Raw genomic sequence first — 25,357 nt, forward strand, 5'->3', positions numbered from 1 at the left:
TAACTAAAATTTTAAGTTAATGTTTAGACTGACAGTGCAAGTATTACCCACACATTTCACACTCTGTTTCATGTTTGTGGGTATGGACAAGAGTGTTTGCAGTTGAATTGAATTTGTTCGTCTGACTTCGGAGCAGGCAAGCTACTGTTCAGATCCCACTCCAAGACTGCAAATGTGAGAGTAAATGTTTGTCTGTCTTTATGTGTGCTCTGCAACTGACAAGAGACCAGTCGAGGTTTGTCCCCTCTGGCATATGAGGTTTGTTGTGGAGAAAAGGGGTTGTGCATGGTCTACTTAAGACTTTTTGGGTGGTGGCCCTGTCAGAGGTACTAATGGCCCCTTAAGAGTCATAATATAATACTTTCAAGTTTTAGTTTTAGTTATTGCATATTTAGCTTCTCATTAATAGTAATGCTTCATAGAATAAACGAATGACAAAAGTATTACTGTATTTTCGATGCTACTTTTTTCCTAGGTTTTGAACCATGCGGCTTATAGTCCAGTGCGGCTATGCTGTGGATTTTTCTTCCACCGCTAGTGCTGCTCTAACCGGAATACAGTACAATTGATAACAATACATTTGCCATAAAGAGGATGTGACTGCAGGTGAAGGAGTTCAACAGGCGAGGGCGCTATTCACTAGGTTATTGCATTAGGTGGTATGTAGTATGTAGTAGAACAATAAAAGGTGGAGTCTGGTGGACATTAGCTCACAAACTGGAACAGCACCGGGCAGTGAAATGACGATAAGCAGTGGTGTTACCCGGATGCCAGGTGTGGGTGGGCATTACTCTTACTTGGATGGGGGGGGGGAGTGCTACAATGGTCAAGTAGGTCGAAATCCAGCGTAGGGCTACTGAACCTTAAAACGTGTTTTGTTTTCTCCTTAATTGAGATAACTGTTGTTGTGATTTGGGCTAAACAAATAAAAGTTGATTTGATTTTGATTTTTTATTTCCCATTCATCAGAACTACATCCCGTTTTCTTTGGGTGGGGAGAGTGTGTCCGTGAGTGGGCACTGACCACTCCGGCCCCCCCTTTGGTAATGCCCCTGACGAAGTACTGTTTATTTTCTATTGATTCTGTTCCGTTTTAATCAGCAAATTTGCTGTCGTGTTTGGACACTGTTTGGAAAGTTCAAAATTGTTCTATAAATATAGTAAATTAGATTTTTCAACATAGAAGACAACTTCATGGGTTTCAGTGAAGATGATTAAAGTGATTTCAAACAGGAGAAATGAAGATAAACAAATAATGTTTAGTGTTTATTTTCTCTTTTTTCTGTTCCATTTTAATCAGCAAAGTTACTGCCATGTTAAAAGACACTGTTAGGAAAGAATCTATTCAGGTACATACATGTACATTTACAGTTCAAAAGGTGCGTCTTATATGTTTTTTCTGAATTTTTTTAAATAGCGTAGGTGCAGCTTATATGAAGGTGCGGCTTATACTCTGGGAAATAGGGTACAATATTTACATACATGCATTTCAACAATGCACGAGCACAACTAATATTTTTTCTAGTTGTATTAAGTTCATTTTGTCTTCCTTGTTATCTATATTTTGGTTGATTCATATATAACAGACAATCGTGATTTAGGTCATTTAATTAGCTGACATGTTTCGGCGTGTACTTCCGCCTTCATCAGAGTGTCACTGGTGTGGTTGTGACGCGTCTTTATCAGCTGATGTTAAATGGGGGCGTGACCTATCTGTCAAAATTGACAGGTAGGTCCGCTGTCAGTTCACCCCTCCAAGATGCTGCTCCAGGTGGTGGAGAGCATAAAAGCTCCCTCGTCCCTGTTGATGGTCCGCCAGCGCTGGATCAGGGAGGCCATTGAAATGCACGAGCGAGGACCGAGGACCATCAACAGGGACGAATGAGGGAGCTTTTATGCTCTCCACCACGTGGAGCAGCATCTTGGAGGGGTGGTCTGACAGCGGGGGGCGTGACTTGCCTGTCAATTTTGACAGATAAGTCACGCCCCCATGGAACATCAGCTGATAAAGACGCGTCACAACCACACCAGTGACACTCTGATGAAGGCGGAAGTACACGCCGAAACATGTCAGCTAATTTAATGACCTAAATCACGATTGTCTGTTATATATGAATCAACCAAAATATAATATTTTTTCTGTTTACTCAATGGCAGCGGTCGCCAAACGGTGCCACTGACCGTGTTCAGACAGATTGCGGGGCTGGTATAGAAACAGATTGAAACAAATATCGCTTACCATTAGCGACACTTCAATGCGACTGGTCTTATGCCATTTTCGAGAGGAGCGGCTGAGAATGGTGGCTGTACGAGTGCGGACTGTAGCGAGACTCTCTTCGCATTTTCGGAGTCAAGTGTTTATGAAGGAAACAACACAGCTGGTGCCATAAAGTGCCTTAATGTTGGTGGCATCCTAAAACATCTATGATGAATAAACTAATGTTTAGCACACAGGATTGTTGTGTTGTAATCTGGCGACAAAGGATAACCGTATTGGCCCAAATATAAGACGGCCCTGATTAGAAGACGACCCCCTCTTTTTCAAGACTCAAGTTTGAAAAAAGTTTTTTTGAACACCAAATTAATTTTTATACAGAAAATGATTACAGTACATCTGAAACAAATGATTATAACAATATATTTGAGAGAAAGGGCATGTTATTTTGCCTCATTCAAATCTTAATATCTGAATATATTTAAATATGTAAACTAAAGTGCAATCACATTCGTAAATGAATGGCTTCTGGCTACTGAAATGTAAATAAACCAATCGATTGTGATCAAACAACAAAATTGCAATAACAAAGCCTTTTGAAATGTAAATAAACCCATCAATTGTGATCAGACAACAAAATTGCAATAACTGCATTAACCATCAAAGTGAAGTCTAACTAACTGTAGTCTTGAAACAAATCTGAATAAGGAAAAACATTGCAATAAAATAATGCAAACTGGTTAAACTTGAGAGTAGCTGAGAGCTATCATGACAGAACATTACTCCTCACAAACAATTATCTGCCTCGCTGTGCTCAGTGTCGCTGTCCTTAATCCCATCCTCTGGCTCCTCCTATAGCACGTCATCCTCACGTGACGGGTTGCTTTGGCCTGCGGAATCAAGTTCAGCATTCGCTCCAATGATATCTGGCGCCATCAAGTGTCGTGAATGGGTAAAATCTCTAGACCTCGAATGTAAGACGGCCCTCACTTTGTCAGTCTTATTTCAATGCAAAAAACACCATCTTATATTCGGCCAATACGGTACTTTGCATCGCTGCCCTTGTTATATTTCATGGTCCCGCTGCCGCTTGTATGAATCAAGCAGCGAAGCAAGCAGTATGAGGCTAATATCCATTAGAGTCTTGCCACCGGGCGTGTGCACGTCTGAGGGCATGTGCCTGTCGATTTTTTTTTTCCTTGCATCACAACATCCTCAGAGCTGGGCATTTTACAAAAAATGTGTGGTCCATTTATCGCCTTCAGCCGGGTTACCTTTCTGCCTTCCGTTTTTGTCCGGCCGGACCAAATAGCAATCGCCTATAGGCCGGTCTGACTATCATTTTAAACGGGCTTCCATTTGCGTATCCAACTACCAACTTCGACAAACTACCACTAGCACCCAATTAAAAAGAATTAAACTGGGCGATATTTGAAACAGACAAGACTCACGGCGGCCGTACTAAATGAGTCTCTTGGAAAAATATAGCATTTCTTGTCTCCTTCCCTCGATGACGTTGACAGAAAATGCAGGCCACAGCCACAAAAATTGGCGCCATTAAGATGAGCTGAATATAGTAAGATTGATATTGCGTTTGTGGAATGCATGATATTGCATTTTTGGAATATGAGTTACGCAGCAAAATCCACCCCTTTTTAGCCATCTCAAAGGGCAGCCATTTTGTCACTTCTGTAGACTGAAAATGACATCACAACTGCTCAGGGCTCAGTTAACGACCAATCACGGCTGACCTGTTTTTTTGAAGCTGAGCCGTGATTGGTCGTTACCTGAGCCTTATTTCCCTCCTTTAAAACGGAGAGAGAAAATGTTTTAGGGAGAGAAAATCTCCAGCCTTAAAAATTAAGGTCATCTTCCTTACCTGCACTCGTTTGTTTTTCCATAAGATATTGTAAGCCTCAGAAGAGAAGGGATTAGGCAGGTGCCCGTGATTAGTGAGAGGAAACATATCAGTAGTTGCACCAACACAAAACACATACAGGCACATTTATTTATGTATACATATATATATATATATATAGTCCATCCAGAAAGTATTCAGTGCATCTCAATTTTTAGTTATGTTAGAGCCTCATTCCAAATTTGAAGAAATTCATTTTCCTTAAAATTCTTCACAAAATGCCCCAAAACTGAAACTATGTATTTTTGGTTATTTTTGCTTTGCAAATTTATTGAAGATTAAAAAAAGATTATCGTATGTACAAGTATTGACATCCTTTGCCATGGAGCTCAAAATCGAGCTCAGGTGCATCCGGTTTCTATTAATCAGCCTTGAGATGTTCCAGATACATGGGGTCCACCTGTTGAAAGTTCAGTTGATTGACTTGATTTGGAGTTGATATGATTTGTAAAGCCACACCACCTGTCTACATCAGCATCGCAAATCCAAACATATACATTTAAGTTCCAACTAAAGAAAAGGTTCTTTGATAATGACAGCTGTCAACACTAACAAGACCTGCTCTCGCTGTTCCTGCTGGCATCTTGCCTTTTCACATTTTCATTATTTTTGTGTGATTTGTCTAATGGTTGGTTCAATTGTCTCTAATATACATTTGAACTTAATAGTACTTCTTGGTAAATCGCCGCTGTTATGTGAAAAGCAATTATCTACATTTTTTTCATTTTCTTATTTTTACATGAATCATGTTTCCACGTTACAGACATCGCACTAAAGTGAAAATAAAAAAAGTTCCAAAATTGGAGATACATTTTTTTCACAGGACAGCGACAAAATGTATTATGTTAACATGTAATTTTAGCTTAATTGTACTTTTAACTGCAGATGAAAAATAGCGTTCTGGCTAACTCTGGCATATTTACAGAAATGTATTATTATAAATGATCTATTAATGTGAACTCTAAATAATTTCGAAATACAGTAGTAACTCATGTTACGAACTTAATTGGTTCCGTGACTCAGTTTGTAACTCGAAACTCGGTCAAATTTTAACACTGAAATGAAAGGAAATGCAATTAATCCGTTCCGATGTTTTAAATATTTACCTGTTTATGTATTTATTTATTTACGCACTATTCATCAGAATACCTTGTTTCAACTAGTGGGCCTGCATAGAACATATTCTTGAAAAAAATATGTTTGGTTTGACTCCCCTTTAGCCCATTAAGGCGGGAGCACAAAACCGCGTTTCTACCACTAGAGCCGGGAGCGCTATTGCGTCATTCTACCTTTAAAGCCGGGAGAGTGGATACGCCAGTGTCTTTTTTTAATCCAATTCTCCGTCTCTTAGCCAACTTAATGCATCAGAATATACACGTGAGGGTGTCGCGAGACCGCGGAGGATGTCGTGGAATTTTTTCGAGTCGTAGGTAGGCTAATGGCGGACGCCGTCAATAGCCCGCAGCTCTGATAAGTGACGGCAGTGATATATAGATGATGCGCACGACCAGTGGAACCTGTCGAACGTGATATGATATGGTTTGTAGACAATGACGATATAGACCCCTTTGTAACAGAATAAAGGATGGTGCTTTTTTTTTTATTAAAATGGTGCTTCTCTTGCATTGACACATTATTTTTACATCGTCGATTGAACCAGTAAATAATACATTCTGCCTGTGTGAAAGCCACATGTCTAAGCTCTTTAATTCTTTTGGAATTATGTTTCTGTCTGCTACAGGGGCTGATATATTAATAATTTTGTTAGTGTTGAATTTCTGGGAAATCTTCAGGTTTTCAAGGGTAATTCCAAAGGTGACCTTAGGTTTTGGGGAGCTGTTGAGACAGGCGCTTTAGTCCTTAATGGGCTAAGTTGCACTTACGGATGTAGTGCCAAACTATATTTATTGACATTGGATTTCTGAAGTGTTCCGAGCCCATTACAAAGTGATGTCGTTTTTTTGATGCAGTGCCACCTGAGCGATCGAAGGTCACGGATATTCAATCTTGCAGTGATTTCTCCAGGTTCTCTGAACCTTTTGATAATATTATGGACCCTGGATGATGAAATCCCTAAATTTCTTGCAATTGTACATTGAGGAACATTGTCCTTAAACTGTTTGCTTATTTTCTCACGTAGTTGTTCACAAAGAGGTGAACCTCACCCCATCTTTGTTTGTGAATGACAGAGCAATTCAGGGAAGCTCCTTTTACAACCAATAATGGCACCCACCTGTTCCCAGTTAGCCTGTTAACCTGTGGGATGGTCCAAACAGGTGTTTCATGAGCAATACTCAACTTTTTCAGTCTCTTTTGCCACTTGTCCCAGCTTTTTGGGAACGTGTTGCAGCCATAACATTCTAAGTTAATGATTATTTTCGAAGAACAAATTTATAAATTTGAAAATGACCTAGCTATTCAATAAATATTGGATTGAACACTCTTTAGCAAATTAATGTACTCTGTTTTCATTTACATTGCAACGTCCCAAAAAAAAAAAAAAAAGAAGAGCTGTGAATACTTTCCAGATGCACGTATGTTGACAAAGGGAGGGGGGAGGGTGGGGGGGAGGCTTTCTAAATGCAGCATTGTGTTGGGAACAAACATCAACTATAGGCTGAAACCATTAACAAGTGCGCAAACCAGCAGGGTAGGTTGACCAGACAGACAGGCAGACCATGCAAACCACTAAGTGAAGATTAGCTGTAAACGTACATTTTTTGATTACTCTTAATCATCCGGGGTTTCTGCAGGATTCCCCTAATCTAATTTAAGATTTTTTTAAAAAGACTGTTATGAACAAAATTGAAGAACTACAGTACTGTACTTGTACAAACCTCTTGGGCCACTAGGGTTGGGCACCGAGAACCGGGCATCGATTGGAACTGGGTCCATCATTCCGGTTCTCCAGGAACCGTGCAGATTTTAGAATGTCGGTGCTAAGTTTCGATTCCTAGTTAGCCGCGTGGAAGAGTTACGAACGAAGTACGACCGATATAAAAAAAAAAAAAAAAAGTGTGAGCATGCACGGCGCGCAGCCCCGGGCTCCTGCCGCCAAAGCTGCGTCGCAATAGCATGGAAGCTTGCCCCCACTCGAGCTGCAGTGGTCCTCTCGGTGAGCCCCTACGCTCGCTTCGTAACGGCCAGCAAGCGCGGGGGCGGCGACTCTGGGCGTGCGCCCGGCCCTTCCCACGGATTTCCACAGCGGCGGCGGCCGTTGGGACACCGTGGTGGCAGCAGTCGCCCTTCGCGGGGTCAGTGATCCTGCCCGGGCCGGCACGGCCCAGCTGGCTCATCTCTGTTCAGTTTCATGAACTTTTTACTATTTGTGAACTTTACCATGAATAACTCAAAGGGCTGTTTTTAACCAGCATATGTATTTTAATACATTTTTTTGTATTATTATTTAGTATTATTTTTCACAATAGCTTTATTTTTGAGAAGTTCAAGACAATACAATAATGCAGCTGTTGCTGAAAGCATGCTACTGAACACCAATTGATTAGGTTAGCCAACCTTGTCTTTCTTTGGAAAGAAAATATATCTGACAAACACATTGCTGCATTTCAAGGGCAAGCAAGGAACGTTTATCTAATCTAAGCAGTCTATGTAACCATATGCTGTATGTGTATATGTAAAGTATTTATGTATATGCTGCAGCTGCGTATGCTATAAGCTAAATAATAGCTGGATATGTGAATTTGGGTGTTGAACTTGTTGGCTCAATGTTGGCATTAGACATACTTAGCCGATTCTGACTTTGGGTCATGAGTCGCATCGCATCAGTTCTATTACTAGGCGTCGGCCGAATGTGCCAGCCATGCCGGGTCAACCCCGCAAAGGGCGACTGCTGTTATCGCGGTGTCCCAGCGGCCGCGGCAGCTTTGGAGATCCATAGGAAGAGCCCGGCGCACGTCCAGAGTCGCCGCCGCGGCACAGGCTTGGAGGAGCAGGTGACCTCTTCTCCTTGCTTATAGCCAGTGTTAGGAAAGTTTATTTTCTATGGGAACTAGTTCAAAGTTCAGTTCACACATTTTAAAATGAACTAGTTAGAGGCCATAGTTCATAATTTGAGGAAGTAAACCAAAAACAGGACTGGAGTCCTTAATGCACAAGGACGAACAAAGTCTTATGGTGTGAAACAGTTTCATTATAGGGCCCCTGCTGTTTTTTGTTGTATTTGCTGCAGCATGGATTTTTTTTTCACTGCTCTGCAAATGACAGTCAGAGATGCTTGTCCAACTAAACAAAAAGGATGCATTCCTCTAAAAAAGAACAGTGAAGTACGCAATATTGCTCAAATAAGTCTTATGAACAATTGTGCCAACAGTCATCATGCAGTGGCATATTTAACTGTTTCGTGGCCAAATGTACAATCTACAGAAAGAATTATCTGCATTTAAGTATTCCTGAGGAGCAGTGGGCAGCAACTTTGCCTCGTCCATGGGAAATCCAGGTCTTGCGTCAGCACCGTGTTTTAAGTTGTTGGAGGAGATCAGAGTACCCGGAGAAAACACATGTAGACTTAGGCTAGGTTCACACCGCAGGACTTAATGCTCAATTCTGATTTTTTTGAAAATCATCTGGGCTCCAGATGACGTCAATGTCGGATATATGCGGCCTGGCCGTTCAGACCGCAAACGCATTGGAAAAGATCGGATACGTATCCGATCTGGGACCACATATGAAAGCGACCCAGGTCGCATTTGAAAAAATCGGAATCGAGCCATTCAGACTGTCATAAAAAAATCCGATCTGGGTCACATTTGCCTGCAGTGTGAACCTAGCCATAGTGACAACACACATACTCCAATGGCAGTTGTGATAACCACTCTGCTACCATTCCACATAGACACGTGGACAAATTGTTGGTACCCCTCTGCTAATGAAAGAAACACCCAAAGTGGTCAAAGAAATAACTTGAATCTGACAAATGTAGTAATACCAGGTAATTAAATGAAAATGAACCAATAAAAATGTGACATTGCTTTTTAATTGTGGTTCAGCAGAATTATTTTAGAAACCAACCTCATGAAACAGGCCTGGATAAAACTATTGGCACCCCTATAAAATATTAAAAATAATTTAAGGTTTAACTGGCGGTGGGCGATATGGCAAAAATATCATATCACGATTTAAAAAAAAATAAAATCACTATGATGATTTTATTGTGATTCTTTTTTTACATAGTTTTTTAGACTAATTTGCACATTTTTTACCATTTCCTTCATGTTAACCCATTAAGGACGCGAGCGCATAACCACGTTTGTACCACTAGAGCCGGGAACGCTGTTGCGTCTTTCTACCTTTAAAGCCGGGAGAGTGGATATATCTGTGTCTTTTTTTAATACAATTCTCAGTCTCTTAGCCAATTTAATGCATCGGAATATATATGTGGCGGTGTCGCGAGACCGCAGAGGAAGTTGCGGAATTTCTTCGAGCCGTAGGCTAATGGCGGACGCCGTTGATTGCCGGGAGCTCTGAAATAAGTAACGGCAGTGATATATAGAGACGACGCGCTTGTGGACTGAACTAGTGGTGCCAGTCGAATGTGATATGATTTGGTTTGTAGACAATGACGATATTGACGTCTTTGTAACAGAATAGAGGATCGTAATTACCACTCAATTTTTTTTTTCATTAAAATAGTGCTTCTCTTGCATTGACACGTTATTTTTACATCTTCGATTGAAACAGTAATTAATACTAAACTCTGCCTGTATGAAAGCCACATCTCTCAGCTCTCTAATTCTTTTGGAATTATGTTTCTGTCTGCTAAATGGGCTGAGATATTAACCCTAATGGGTTAAACATAAAAAACATATTTAAAATGTATATAAAACCCCAAAAGAAAATAATGACATTTTAAGCCAGCTAAGATTTCTAAACAGGTTTTCATTTGAATAGTGCCAATTTTTATCAAAATGTGCAGTGAATGTAAACAGAAACGGTAACATAAGGTAAACGTAACGCGGGTCTAGTACTTTGAAGAGTCTTTTAAACCCCTCATATTCCACTGTTTTAATGTGAATCAGGTCTTCAGCAAGGTAATAAGTCACTGCCTCGGTTACTTCTTTACAATGCTTGCTTGTTTTTTCATATGGAGTGCCCTTGTTAAATGACTGTGTTACCATGGGATGTGTTAGGTTGGAGATAGCGGCTGCCTCTGTCTACCATGTGTCTGATCTCGGTTTGCTTTGGCTGTCGGCGTAGTTTTTTGGGTGCTGTCTGTGTCTCTGCAAGTGATTAAACAGGTTTGTTGTGTTGCCATCTGACGTCCGAACCGAGTCTCTGCAAACTTTGCAAATAATTGGTTTGCGCTTTCTCCTCCGAGGAAAAGCCAACCCAAATTGACACTGTGGATGTGGAGTTTCTTATCGGGACCAACTGCTTTGTGGTGACATTCCGCTATAGTGTCCCGCTATACAAACAAACAGGGAGGCGGGGAGTGTCACGTACGGTGCACTGTGCGTGCTGTGTATTATAATATAAATAAAATAATTATCATGGTTCAGTGTCCAAAAACATGTGACCATGATTGGTCGTGATCTGAGCCCTAAGCAACTGTGATGTCATCTTCAGTTGACCGCAAGTGACAAAATGGCCGACCCTTGAGATGGACAAAAACGGGTGGATTTTACTGTTTAACTCATATTCCATAAACACAATATTTTTCTGAATGCCATGTTTCGACTGGTGGGCCTGCATAGAACATAGAGATGAAAAACATTTTGAGATTAATTAATTAGGATCTGTAATTATTTGATCTAATTAATCAATTTTTTTAATCTCACTTAAAAATTGCTGAGAAAAGCCCCAAAGCCTATTGTCTGTATGCATGTGTCTGTATTTATGGTGAGTACCTTTTTTTCAACTGCCCAGTCATTTACTACCTTGAGAACCGTTTTACGCATTTATCAGCCAAGTCGTGCTTTCTATTTTCATGACGATCAGTGCAAAATGAGTTGAGGTTCCCCTCCCCATCAATTAAGTGTCCACTCGTGTGTAATCTTAAGTGTCACATGATCTGTCAGTATATATACACCTCTTCTGAAAGGCCCCAGAGGCTGCAACACCTAATGAAGAGGCACCGCTAACCAAACGCCACGATGAAGACAAAGAACTCCCCAAACAAGTTCCCCCAAAATATCCAAATCTTTGATGATCCCCAGGAGCAACATCAAAGCCATCATCATCAAATGCAAACAACATAGCACCATGACAAACCTGCCAAGAGAAGGCCGCCCAACAAAACTCACAGACCAGGCAAGGAGGGCATTAATCGGAGAGACAGCCCAGAGACCAAAGGTAACCCCGGAGGAGCTGCAGAGTTCCACAGCACAGGCTGGAGTATCTGTCTATAGGGCCACAATCAGCCGTAAACTCCACAGATCTGGGCTTGATGGAAGGGTGGCCAAAAGAAAGCCTTTACTTCCATCTAAAAATAAGAAGGCACGTTTTGACTTTGCACAAAGGCACATGGGAGACTCTCATAATGTATGGAGGAAGGAGCTCTGGTCAGATGAGACTAAAATATTTGGCCATTAAGGAAAATGCTATGTCTGGTGCACACCCAACACATCTCATCACATCAAGAACACCATCCCCACAGTGAAACATGGTAGTGGCAGCATCATGCTGTCGGGGTGTTTTTCAGCAGCAGGGACTGGGAAAGTGGACCGAGTAGAGGGAAAGATGGATGGTGCGAAATACAGGGATATTCTTGAGTAAAACCTGTATCAGTCTGTCACTGATTTGAGACTAGGACGGAGGTTCACCTTCCAGCAGGACAAGTATCTCAAGCATACTGATACAGAAACACTTGAGTGGCTTATGGGGAAACATATCAATGTTTTGGACTGCCCTTGTCAATGTCCAGACCTCAACCCAATTGAGAATCTGTGGTCAGACTTAAAGATTGCTGTTTACCAGCGGAAATCATCAAACCTGAAGGAGCCGGAGCAGTTTTCCCTTGAAGAATGGGCAAAAATCCCAGTGGCAAGATGCCGTAAACTCATAGAGACTTCTCAAAAATGACTTGCAGCTGTGAATGCCGCAAAAGGTGGCTCTACAAAGTACTGACATTGGGGGGGGTGAATACTTATGCACAATGATGTTTTCTGTTATTTTGTCCTATTTGTTGTTTGCTTCATAATAAAAAATATATCATGTCTTTAAAGTTGTGGGCATGTTCTGTAAATTAAATGAGGCAAACCCTGAAAAAATCCATTTTAATTCCAGGCTGTGAGGCAACAAAACACAAAAAATGTCGAGGGGGGTGAATACTTTTTCAAGGCACTGTACATCTTGCTGCTTTTAGTCATCATTGCAGTCTGCACGGTGGTTTGTATGATGGGTCAATGGTCATTGTCGCTGTTTGCAACACCTCAATTAATCCTTCTTCAATTATGTTGATCGGCCTGCAGTTCATCGTTATTCACTTGGCAAGAACATTCGCCAGCCTGTCAGTCACAGACTTGCTCATACCCGGGCTGTTCTCGTGTTTAGTTTGGCCAAGAGCTTTGCAATGGCTTGCTACATTAGCGTCTTCGTTGTTATCATTAGCTGTGGCTTTCGTCGCGCCTAGTTACTTTGCATTAATGTGGTAGGCTTGAACTGCTTCTTTTGTAAGCGAAGTCCTTCTTCGAGAGAAGGCCCTTCGCTCTGCCTTTATCAATAGTGCTGTTAGGGCGTTTTTTGAATTTACCATTCATCGGATCAACAACTCTCACATGCTCCCGAACTTGCCCTCCCACCTACAATAGGAGCCTATCAGGTTATGCCAAACACAAATGACAGCTAATCAGTGTCCACTCTCAGGGTGTGACATTGACCATTGTTTTTTTACAACCCCAACAACTCAAGCACAAGTCCCACGCATCAAAATGGATCTCATCATCATACAGAAACAGTAAAATTAGAGATTAAAAATGTGATTAATGCGATTTTTAAAAAAAATAACGCTTTAACTCTGACTGTAATTAATTGGTCGCAATTAATGCACTAATTTGACACCCCTAATTGTAGTAAAGACAATTTTTGGGTTGACTTCTTTAAAAATGTATTTTGCCATTTGCTGTCCACTGAAAATGAAATTACATGTTGAGGGCTCAGGTAACAATCACGGCTAACTTAACGTTCACAAGCTGAGTCATGATGGTTGTTACCTGAGCCCTCAACACGTGATGTCATTTTCAGTCGACAGCGGGTGGCAACATTAGTTAATTGCACGTGAAACAATGACGTTATGAAATTCATTATAGACAAAATATTAACTTTTTCCACCAGAAATTGAAAAATTATAGTAAATTATCACTTTAAGGGTGGGAATAATTACTCCATTACCTGTTGAGTAATCTCGTTTTAGTCAATTATCAAACGGCAAACTGTTTTAATTTAATGGGAAATTGAGCTACATCAACATAGACCTCCATTGGAGCACTATTCTACATTCTTCACGATACTACTTAAAAAAAAAAAGAAATTGACTAACAGCTAATTAACTCAAAATCATCACCATAGGCAATCAAGGAAATGAAAATGTGTGAAAACACTCATTCCCAAAAATAACAACAACAACAACATACAAGAGGTTAGTCAAATAACAAGCAGATCAGATACTCATTCAACATCTAATTACCTTCTTCATGCTGGCACCAGCATAACTTTTGGCCTCCTCCTTAAATTGGGGAAGTCTGTGAGAAAAGCAAACAAAGACAAATTTTGTCAGGGATCAGGATCGTACCTTGTCTATTTGTATGGTTTCGTGCTTACGGTCTAAAATTGATCTAATTCGAGAGAATCATGTTCTCAGTGTTCACACTGCATTATATTTTAGTTTTATAGGATCTGGAGTTCGAGTCTGAATTTAATAAATGTAAAGCTTGTTTTACTAAAGACTTTGCAACTACAACAACAGGCACAAAATTGATTGATAATGGAAACAGATGAAAGCTGATCTATTAACTGGGCCCACCCACTATTGTGTCTGCCAGAGTTGACAATACCGCTGCACGGTTCATTTTGTGCATTGTGGGAGGCGTATATGCAAAAAGGTTATTTAGCCCATGCATGTGATTTATGAAATCTGGGACAAATTGTAATTGTCAATTGCTCATGTTGCAACTTTAAATACCGGGTCTGAAAAGCAAGTGCAACTGTGCCAGCATACCTGATTTTTTAAAAATATGAGTAATTTGATTTCAGTGCTGGGAATTACTGGGATTGCTGTAACGCTAATTTAGAATATGACATATCTTCATGTTGTGGCGATGAAGCTCGCTAAAGCAAACGGTAAATGAACACTGACAGTAACAAAGTTTAGCTTGCAAAAATGTGCTACAGCACTAGGTCTGCCTGCTTGGGTGGTGTCACGGTTATGTTTATCTTCTCACAGTAGTCTCTGACCAGGTATCTTTATTTGTGGAAGCATCATCTACACCCTCAGAGCGTACATTTTCTACAGCTGTGGACACCGCCGTGTAGAGCTGCTCGATTATGAAAAAAAAATATGAATCAAGATTATTGTCGTAATATTTGAAATCATGATTATTCAAACAATAATTTTTTTTTTTGCTACAAAAGAAGAACATTTTTAAACGTAAAAAATATAAAGACAAATAAATACTAAATAAAAGTAAGTTCGGGCGACTGGTTAGCACGTCCGCCTCACAGTTCAGAGGTCGTGGGTTCGATCCCGGCTCCGGCCTCCCTGTGTGGAGTTTGCATGTTCTCCCCGTGCCTGCGTGGGTTTTCTCCGGGTACTCCGGTTTCCTCCCACATTCCAAAAACATGCATGGTAAGTTGATTGGACTCTCTAAATTACCCCTAGGTGTGATTGTGAGTGCGGATGTTTGTCTCTGTGTGCCCTGCGATTGGCTGGCATCCAATTCAGGGTGTCCCCTGCCTACTGCCCTAAGACAGCTGGGATAGGCTCCAGCACGCCCCGTGACCCTTGTGAGGATAAGCGGTATTGAAAATGGATGGATAAAAGTAAGTTCCTTTTGGACCAAACACGATTTATAAAGTTGTTCGTTGTCAAATAAAAAAAGGTGCAAATGTATAAATTGAAGTATGATTTCCTTGTGTAAAAAAACAGTGTGTTGGATATAAATGCATATTAATAATCGTTTTATACGATTATACCAATTTTGTAATTGTGGAGTGTAATAATCGTAATTGTAATTGTAATTGAATTTCGATTAATTGCACAGCCCTACCGCTGTATGTAAACACAAGCACCTTGGTTAGCAACAGAGTCGGACAGTTTGGGCGTATTTCACCCAAAATAATCAATACGATGCAAACCTCTCTTTCATGGCTGCACGGCAGTGATAAACGATCATCTAGAATGGTAGCTTGTTGTGCCTGATGCCTTATTTCATTTCTGATATAGGGACAGTCGTGTTTGGAAACAAACATTCGCGAACAAAGGCTACCATGAATGCTTGATGTAACGTGATGTCCTGTTTGGTATGTTAACATATTGTAGCGTCTACTATGAATTACGGCGGCAAAAGAGGAAAAAGATATAAATCTTAGTAGATCAAACACAATCCACCAACCAAACGTGCAACCCGTTAGAGTAAATCAGACGCTTGCGTGCCAATATATTATGGCTAGCATTAAGACATTAGTAGGCTAACTAGAAAACATTAGTTTAGATAAACGACTGATTAGCAATAAGAAAACCAGACAAAACAAATGTCTATGGCTTTTTCCTAAAAATGAATGCAAACAATTAATTCTGTAGGAACGCCGTAGAACATGCTGTAAAGCACTTAAAAGCCAAAACCATGGTGGGAATCTCAACATTCCCTGCTTAAGTCTTCAACAAACTTCTCCAAAGATGCTGAGCAGCGTTATCAAAGTGTATGTGTGTGCGTGCGTGTGTGTGTGTGTTTGCGTGGCTACAATTTTGTGGACTTTAAGGCTTTACTGGAAAATGAGATGTCACTAGCAATCACACGCACACACAAAAAAAAAAAAAAAACAGGAGAGACCATCACCCCCCTGACATTAACTGTGATAATAGAGTGTTGTCTCACAAGCATGATTATTGGATGAGCTGTGGGTCCAACAGATTAACATGCTAATACTTTTATAATCCAAGAGTGCTGTGAAAGAGACGAGCGGCACCGCTCATTGAGGGCTCCGATTCACTCAAATCTCTATTATCCACCATCTGTGGAATGGAGGCTGGTGGAGGTTGAACAATGAAAAGTGATATGTGTGCGCGTGTGTGCGTGTACGTCAAAGAGAGAGAGCAAGCGTGTGTGTGTCCATATATGCACATACAGTATATGGTACCTTATATACAGTATTTTACTCAAACACTTTTGTGAAAAAGTGTCACGGTGTAAAACTTTGAAATTTTGTCTTTAGTATATTCGGTTTCTATCAGCGATGAGGGATAATCCCAAATTTTAAGACTGGAATTGTTGAGCATCAGGATTTCTAAGGCACTGACAAGAAACAGCTATGAAAGTGGCAGAAAAGTACCATCTGTTGTCCTGTCACTTCTCGAGGACTACTATGAAAGAAAGAAGCAAAGATTTCATGCTGCACTTGAGGAAGCTGGAAATGGAGCACATTCTACTTAAATTATAATTGGAGTCCGACCCTAAAACGTAATACCTTCGACCCCGAATCTCTGAGGATTTGGACCAGGCAGGGTGGCAAACGGTGAAAATCTGCGTATAATTGACGGCCATTAACTCATTAAGGCCAGGAGCGCATAACCGCATTTCTACCACTAAAGCCGGGAGCGCTGTTGCGCCTTTCTACCTTAACAGCTGGGAGAGCGTATAGGTCATTTTCTTTTTTTAATCCAATTCTTGGTCTCTTAGCCAATGAAATACATCAGAATATACTCGTGACTGTCTTGACCCCCCTCGGAGAATGGCGCAGAATTTTTTCGAGCCGCAATGGCGGACGCGCAGACAATCGCGGGAGCTGTAAAATAAGAAACGGCAGTGATAATAGAAAACACGCTGAGGACTTTGAACCAGTGGAACGCGATATATGGTTAAGAGATATCTTTGTAGACAATGATGATATTGACGTCTTTGTAACAGAATAGTGGATGGTAATTAGTAGGGGTGTAACGGTGCGCTAAATCACATTTCGGTTCGGTTCGGGTTCTTGGAAACTTCGGTTCGGTATATTTTTGTTACAAAAAAACAGATTTTTAAAAAAAAATGTTTATTTTGAAAAGATGACAAGGGTACACTTTTTAGAAAAAATAAAAGCGAACCATTTGGGTGATATTCTAAGAAATTACACTAGAATAAGAAATACACTAACAATAAAGGTCTCTTAATTTTGTAAATTATTAAGACACTGAAATCTTTAAACACTGAGCAGCAACAGCCTATGACTATGGAACATCTAAGTTAAAGACAAGTTGTCATTCCAGTACTGTACATATTTAAACTTTTTGTGATGAAAAAAAATTGCATACAACAACAGTTACAATTATTGCTAACTATATTAAAACTCTTTTTATAATGAAAAAAAGACAGTAACTAAAGTTTATGAAATTATTTACACTTTTTAGGCATTGAAATCTTTGAATGTTCAACAGCATATTGTAACGAATTGGGTTACCTGTGTTGTGGTCGGATTTGTGTTTTGCTGAGTTGTGTTTCCGAGGTTCATGAATGCATTGTATGTTAAGCAAGAGGAGCAGCGGAGAACGAAGAAGAGAGCTGTTGTACGTTGTTTTGGGCTAAAAAGACTGCTTGCTTCCTCGTCTAACAAACATTCAAAGTCGGATGATACCGTTTTAAGTGTGTTATATGTTAGACGTGCTATCTGCAACATAGCCGCCGATCTCATGTAGCAATGTCGGCACACAACTCTGGGATTTATCCACGTAACTTTCCCCATTGGCGATTTTAACAGGAAAGCCAGAATGTTCCCAAACAGGAGACCGTAGTGTACGGGGGGACCTTCGAGCTCTGGCTTGTTTGCATATGCCATAATAATGCCATTTATCCATGCATTTCTGATTTATCACGGCTTCTGGCGTACTGGCTCCTCTTTTGTGCCGCCACCCTCCTCTCCCGCGTGCAACAGTCAACAGCGGCCATGCGTAAGCTCGTGCTAATAATAAAAACTGATCAGATCAGTCCAAGGTGGACCAAACCGAACATGCGAGGCCGAAACGCATTAATACACCCACGTATACCGTTACACCCCTAGTAATTACCGCTCAAATTTTTAAATGAAAAATAGTGCCTCTCTGGCACTGACACTTTATTTTTACATCTTCAATTGAAACAGTAACTAATAAAAAATTCAAGCTGTGGGGAAGCCACATGTCTAAGCTCTCAAAATCTTTTGGAATTATGTTTCTGTCTGCTACAGGGGCTGAAATATTAATTATTTTGTAGGTGTTCAATTTCTGGGAGAACCTCAGGTTTAGGAGGGTGATTCTATAGTCGCCCTTAGGTTTGGGGGAGATGTTGAGCCAGGCGCTTTAGGCCTTAATGGGTTAAAATACAATGTATTTATTTATTTTAACAATCTAAAACAATTCTTCAAAAAACGATTAAAACATTTAATATGCATATTCTATGAAAACGAGAGGGGAAATAAGGGGGCTGTAGCCCCCTAACCCCCAGTGTATCACCATCCCTGCCAAAGTTCAAATTCAATTACCTTTTCTTTTTTCATGTTAGTGACTTTCTATTTCGATTAACAGAAAAGTCAAAGCAGACAATCCAGATCATAATATTCAGCAGTTGGTGATATTTAAGGAGATTTGTTGCTGAAGCAGAGACTAGCTTTACCAACATGCACAGATCACTCAGTGAAGAGCTCAACTGGATCTGACACCATTATATTTATAACTATTTAAGTGTGATACTGACAAAAACCTTACCACAACTTCATTAGAAAGTTAGATCAATTTACCTGGAAAACAGTAGCTGCACCATATCAACAAGGGTGTGTTCAGCTGATTTTCTAAGGAGCTCTGCGTGCACAGGAAAAAAAAACTGTAAGCTTGTTGTCAAAATGGGGACAAACCTCAAGAACGAATGCAAGTAAAAGAAACAAAAAATTGTTGGGTGACTAACCACTTAGTCTCATCTCAAAGCAGATTCGGAAGCAGGACTGCATGATCTCGCAAACGGATTCATTGGTCAGGTGGGCTCCAACTGGTGTTAGCAACAGTGTCCTCAAGACCTGAAGGAGGATAATAAGCTTTAACGTGACTTGTCATTGTCTGTCATGTGCATTTTTTTTTAATTCAACTACATGAAAATGAATTGCTTAAATTATTATACTTTTCATACTGGTGTCCATATCCAAAATAAAATCAAAGAATTCATGCGTAACAAAACAATATTATGAAAACATAAATAAAACTAACACCAAGGAGACTGAAGACAGTATTTGTAAAACTATGTAATATTCGAGGTTCTAAGTGAAAATGTCCAGCAGGTGTTAAGTACCTGTAAAATTTTCATAAGGACCACTTCATCACTGGCAGGGTCTGTTCCGACAAATCTGGCATGTGTTACAGCGTCTGCCATGTTCTCTATGGCCTCGGCTGCACCTTCATGATTAGCATCTGCAAATACAAACATACAATATTTTCGATATACTGTTATTATATACATAGAACATTTCATTCATTGGAAAAAGGAAATACAAACGATAAGATGTCAAAGTACGGTTAGTGTAATTTAACCACGTTGAGGTGATTAAAATTGCACTGGATTACAAATATCTACAAAGTGCATGTACAATGATAAAAATAACAATTGACAATCACACAGACACAAATTACATAATTAAAACATTGGATGTATGGAATCAAGCATGAAAATGTTTTTTTTGTAATACTTCAAAGCTATTGAGAAAAACAGAGCTTGACAATCAATTAGTGTATTTGCAACATTGCATTTGATCTAACACCTACCAAACAAAGTAGTACATATCTCGTGAACTCAATTATGTGTAGGCCATCTGTTGAAATAAGATTTACCGTACAAAATGTAATGAATAAAACCAATGATCATCTAGTCTAAAATGGCATAGGCCTCTGTGCTGTAAGAAAAAGAAAAAAATAAATCGAGAATAAAATTAATTTGTGACTGTAAAAATAAAAAATGAAATCGAATTAAGGATTTTGAGAATTGTGATACCCCTAGTAAATATATAGCAACACAGTAAATTGTACAACTTGAGTCTTAAAGTTCACAATATTTCAAGTGCATCCATGTCCAGGCTGGAACTAGTTTAATTTCATTCATTTTGTTCTTCACAAGAGGAGACCATATGTGGCCTTTTGTGAGAGGGAGACCTGCACAAATTGGCTGGCAGAGCAACGGGATCTAGTGTTTTGGAAATCTGAGTGGCTAGCAAGCTCTCTGCCAGCCTGTGTTTCATTCCCATCACCCGTGAAAGCAGCAATTCATTAACTAATAAGCATGTGTAAAGAGATGAGTATGGCAAGCATCGGTGGAAAGACTGAAAATAAAAGGATCATTTAAGGACTTTCAAAGTTAAGATACAAGGCATCCTGTTTGACTTAAAATGTGTGGTGCACAATGTAGAAAAAAAACAAGCTAAATAAAGCTTTGTCTTCTTTTATTTTATAAAACACTTTTGCTCATTAAAGGGTAAGTCAACCGAAACATATTTTTTTCAAGAATATGTTCCCAGCAGGCCCACTAGTTGAAACACGGCATCCTGATTAATTTTGCGTTTGTGGACTATAAGTTAAAGAGACACTTGGGTGAGCTTAACATTGGCACTTATATAATAGGTTTGCATGTAAAAACGACATCAGTACTAAAATGTCCACCTCAAAAGACTCTAGTGATTTAAGGGCTTTTTTTGTGATTAGGTTTAAATTTAATTTAATTTAATTCCCACGCCCCTATTTGGGTCTCAGCGGGCTACGTCACGCGAGGAAGGCATGCTTGGTAATATTGCTCACTTTGTCAGATCTGTTGTCTAAAACGGTGACCGGTCGCCACCAAAATGCAAATGCACATTACTACTCTTGTCCACTTCAAACTGAAAGTATAAAAGTGTTCTGCACAATAGTTTGGATTTATTGACATAAAACGTGATCTCATCATGATCACATCCACAAAATCAAAAATACCGTGGCGATTGCTCCTCCACTTTCACAAGCTGAAGCGGACAAGAGCATGAATGCACACACGAACCCCGACTGGTTATATTTCTGACATTTAGTGACGCTAAACTCGTGTCTCAGGAGGGAGAGCTTTTTACTTGCAGCCCCCTTCTGCCCGAGTGAAGCGGCTTGAGAGTGACAAAAGCCCTCATCGAACAGCGAACGAAAAGTTCCAGCGAGGCTGACTGCACAGCCGAGAGTGTGGCCACATTGGAACGTGCCATTTTGGCTGTTACCTTCCAAATTGGACGGCGCGTTGTAAGCTGAAAATCTGGGGCACTACTCATCCAAATAAATGTGCACGTCTCATTTCCACTTCAGTCTCTGTAAATATCCTGACTGGTGTTTAATGCCTCGCCCGTCCTAACCGGGATCAGCAAAGAAGCTGTGTGCGCTGGTTCCAGCCTATGTATTTCTGCTGACTTCCACATTTCCTCTTTCTCATATAAATCAGCCACGGAGAGGTTAATCCTTTTGATATGTTGAAGTGGGCATTAGTAGAGATGTCCACATAAATTTTGGTGGCAACTGATCGCCGTTTTTGGACGTTATAAGCAATGAAAGTACAATGATTTCCAATGGAGAGTTTGGAATCGGTCCCTCGCGTGACTCCGGCCGAACAAGAATAGAACGGTAGGGGGCGCGGCCATTCAGCTCATTACCAAGGGGCGTTATTCATAGAGTCACTTATTTCCTAATTTCTCCCAAATTTATTGATAAAATAGAAAATTACAACTTTTTTCATTTTCCTGCTCAAAAAATATATAAAATGAACTTTTTAGTGAAAACGTGGCCATCCCGGCCCCACCGTCCCTTTAAGCAGCCATCCCTAGGGGAAGCCATTTTGGCTTGTCAGCTGACCTGTTTTCTGAATCTGAGCCGTGATTGGTCTTTGTGAGCAGTTGTAATGTCATTTTCAGAAGACAAAATGGCCGTCCCCAGAGATGGCTAAAAACAAGTGGATTAACACTTATTCCACAAACGCAATATTTATCTGCTTATATAATATTCATTATTTACTAGTGGGCTTTCATAGAACATATTCTGGAAAAAATAAGTTTGCGTTGCAATCCCCTTTAAATAATTTTAAGAAGACATTCAAGCTCAAAATGTCTGGTTGGATAACTTATTTTATGTACTGTACCACATAAAATAAGAATGTATCCTGCCTTATATTGCATTAAATTGTGTTTTTAAATCCTAAACGGCCATATTACACATTTTTTTAATGGGTTTCATAAAATAAATGACGACAAAGTAGTATTTATTTATTTATTAATTTTATTTGGGGAGGAGGGGGCCTGATCTGAAAAATGATCCAATCCGTGACTCAAAATCCGCGATCTGATCCAAACTGTGATAAATGTGATCCGTTGCACCACGAGTAACAACAATTTGAGACGGCCCAAACAGAGTCTGGAAGAGAGTCAAGTCAGCCACCTTCCCGCGGGGGGCGTCATCGCAGGGGCTCCTTGGGTCCGGGTGACCGGGGGCCTCTGCACTATGTGTAGGGCGTACCCGGTTAATCTGAGCCGGGGGTCTCTGTGATGGTGGCGCCCCCTGTGGTTCTGGGCTGTCATTCCTCTCAGGGTGGATGAGCTCCACTTGAGTACCCTTTCCTCATATGGTTTCTCTGTGCCTTGTCATGTCTTTTTAACACAGTTTATCAGATTGTGTGCATGTGTGTTTTGCGTGTGTGTGAGTGCTGATGTGCTTGTGGATATATGTCTTTGTGCATGTTTGGGAGGGAGGGAACGGGTCTTCTTTTCATGTTGTATTTTGGATGTTTTTATTGAATAGCACTTTGAGCTGCATTTTCACATATGAAAAGTGCTATATAAATAAATATGTGATTGATTATGCCGCAACGTGTTGCCGGGAGCAACTTCAAAATAAAAGCATACCAAGGTATTGATGTCCAAACACTTTTATTTGGCAAGGTAAGGTTTAATTTGAAGTTGGCCTTCTTACTGCATTGGTGGCGTGTTACTGTCATGCATAGCATGAACTATTGTTGTTGCAGTTATCTTGACAACTTCTTCCTGACAGTGTGCATGTAAATAAGTGGGTACTTGAGACATTCTTTAACCAAGCCAACTGAATTACTCGGGAATTTGTTCCTGACCTAATGCTGATTTTATCTTTGTGTAGATAGGAATGCAACCAATTAATGCATTATAATCAGTAGGTGCCATAATAGGTTCAGAGTCTTCTGCTTAATTAATTCCTCATGCATGTCTTTTGAAAATGCACAGCAAATAATTTCATGTGGAAATGTGAAATTCCACGCAGATTACTGTGCGCGATGAGTAAGCCAAAGTTGTGAAAAGAGGTATTGCTAAAATCTTACCTATTAAGCCATATGACAAGAACTTGTTGACAGAGGTAAGGGCAAGGCCTGTGATTGGTCCAGTGGTATCCTCCGAGCGGACCACCTCAAGGAATGGCCGTAGGAATACATTGGGTTCAACATCTGACAGTTCTGCAAATAAGGAAGAAGACATACAGTATCAGACATGTAATCAATCAATCGCAATGAAAGTATTCCAAAGGAGTGGATGGGTACAAAGGCTTAGGCAATTAATCGAAATTAAATCGTGATTTGGATTTTGGCTTCTCTCGATCTTAAAAACATTATCAAATAAATACGATGTGCAGCAGGCAAGTCATGTTATGCGTTTCTGCCCTCCCGGAGCATGCTTTAAACTCTTTCATGACAACCCAATTGGAGTTGACCGTAAAAACACTATTGTATATTAAAATCCCCCAAAAATGTGTAGTTTCAAAAACATAGTTCGTGCCAATGCTAAAATCAATGTAAAACCCTCTTGACATTCTCACGAGAAATTATCATCGACTTTGGGAGTGATATTCCTTCTAATAATGAATATTCACACACAAATGTTGTACATGTGGACAATGGTAATACAACAATACTCAAAATCACAAATTCTTTCAATTTATGAAAAACAAGTTATATTAATAGAGCTGTATACTCCATATAAGCGCTTTAGCGGCTGACACGGGAGTGGAGTTTTACTACCGTCCCATCCTACTTCCACAGAAAAAAATTCAGTATACAGTAAAAAAATTTAAAAAATAAAATACAATCCGCATAGTCTGATTATTTGCCATGACAAAAAAAGGTACTGTAACTTGACTCAGATGATCTTCTCGAAATTTGTCATATTTGATGATAGCCAAGGCCTGAAGACATCTACGAACTTAATTTTCATCGTAGTTGTCGCGCCATCTAGTGGCTGAAAGAAATACGTTTTTTTCTTTAACCTTTTTTTCCTAGCACGTAAACCAGGTCCACCTCGTATTTGCTCAGAAGAATGTTTACGACTTCCTGATATTAAATACGAAATCTGTGATTTTTCGTGAAAACGAAATTTCACAAAACTTTGCACACACACACCAGGTCTGGCAAAATCATCAATGTTTTATTATTTTATTGAGCAATTTGCAAAAAATGGCTCGCTAGCGCCACTTAGAAATTAAAAAAAAAAAAAATCAGCCCCAGAAAATTGATGGCATATGTAACAGTTCAAGGCCTACAAAAAAGTCTCTTGGAGCCATATGCTAAACCTCCGCCAATTAAGCAATTTTGAATCTACTTTAGAATTCGACATCACATTTACTTTAAAAGCTGCTGTAATATGATCCACCTGATAATATCTTGTCAAAATTTCACACATTTGATGAGAGTCTACACCTGAAGATACCTACGAACTTACTTTTCATCGTATTGATAGCGCCACCTACTGGCTAAAGGAAGTACATGTTTATTGTTTTTATCCTGACAGGATAGCCAGATCTACCTCCTATTTGCTCGGGAGAGTGTTCAGGCCTTCATGATGCTAAAACACGAAGATGGTGGTTTTTCGTCAAAAGCTGTTGCCGTGATAACGCCCAATGGATGGATTGCCAATAAAACTGCTGCTGAATGTAAACATGCACAAAAACTCATGAAACTTTGCACATTTATAAGGCCATGTACATTCATCAATGATTACTTATTGAATTGTACAATCTTTAAAAGATGGCTCGCTACCGCCCCCTA

General features: G+C 40.0%; 1 protein-coding gene across 3 annotated transcripts in view; it reads right to left on the bottom strand.

Moving 5' to 3' along the window:
• Positions 1-25,357, bottom strand: part of gbf1 (golgi brefeldin A resistant guanine nucleotide exchange factor 1) — a 113,968-nt gene that overhangs the window by 42,080 nt on the left and 46,531 nt on the right. For all 3 annotated transcript variants that reach the window (XM_086045096.1, XM_086045094.1, XM_086045095.1), the window contains 5 exons: positions 23,642-23,773; positions 19,595-19,713; positions 19,217-19,325; positions 19,053-19,113; positions 13,774-13,828 (listed from right to left, as the gene is read on the bottom strand). In XM_086045096.1, coding sequence (XP_085901222.1) covers positions 13,774-13,828; positions 19,053-19,113; positions 19,217-19,325; positions 19,595-19,713; positions 23,642-23,773 — 476 coding nt within the window. The remainder of the gene's footprint in view (positions 1-13,773; positions 13,829-19,052; positions 19,114-19,216; positions 19,326-19,594; positions 19,714-23,641; positions 23,774-25,357) is intronic.

Source organism: Filicampus tigris, chromosome 11, assembly GCF_054856515.1.
Source record: "Filicampus tigris isolate MCC_2025a chromosome 11, RoL_Ftig_1.0, whole genome shotgun sequence".
NCBI classification, from domain to species: Eukaryota; Metazoa; Chordata; class Actinopteri; order Syngnathiformes; family Syngnathidae; genus Filicampus; species Filicampus tigris.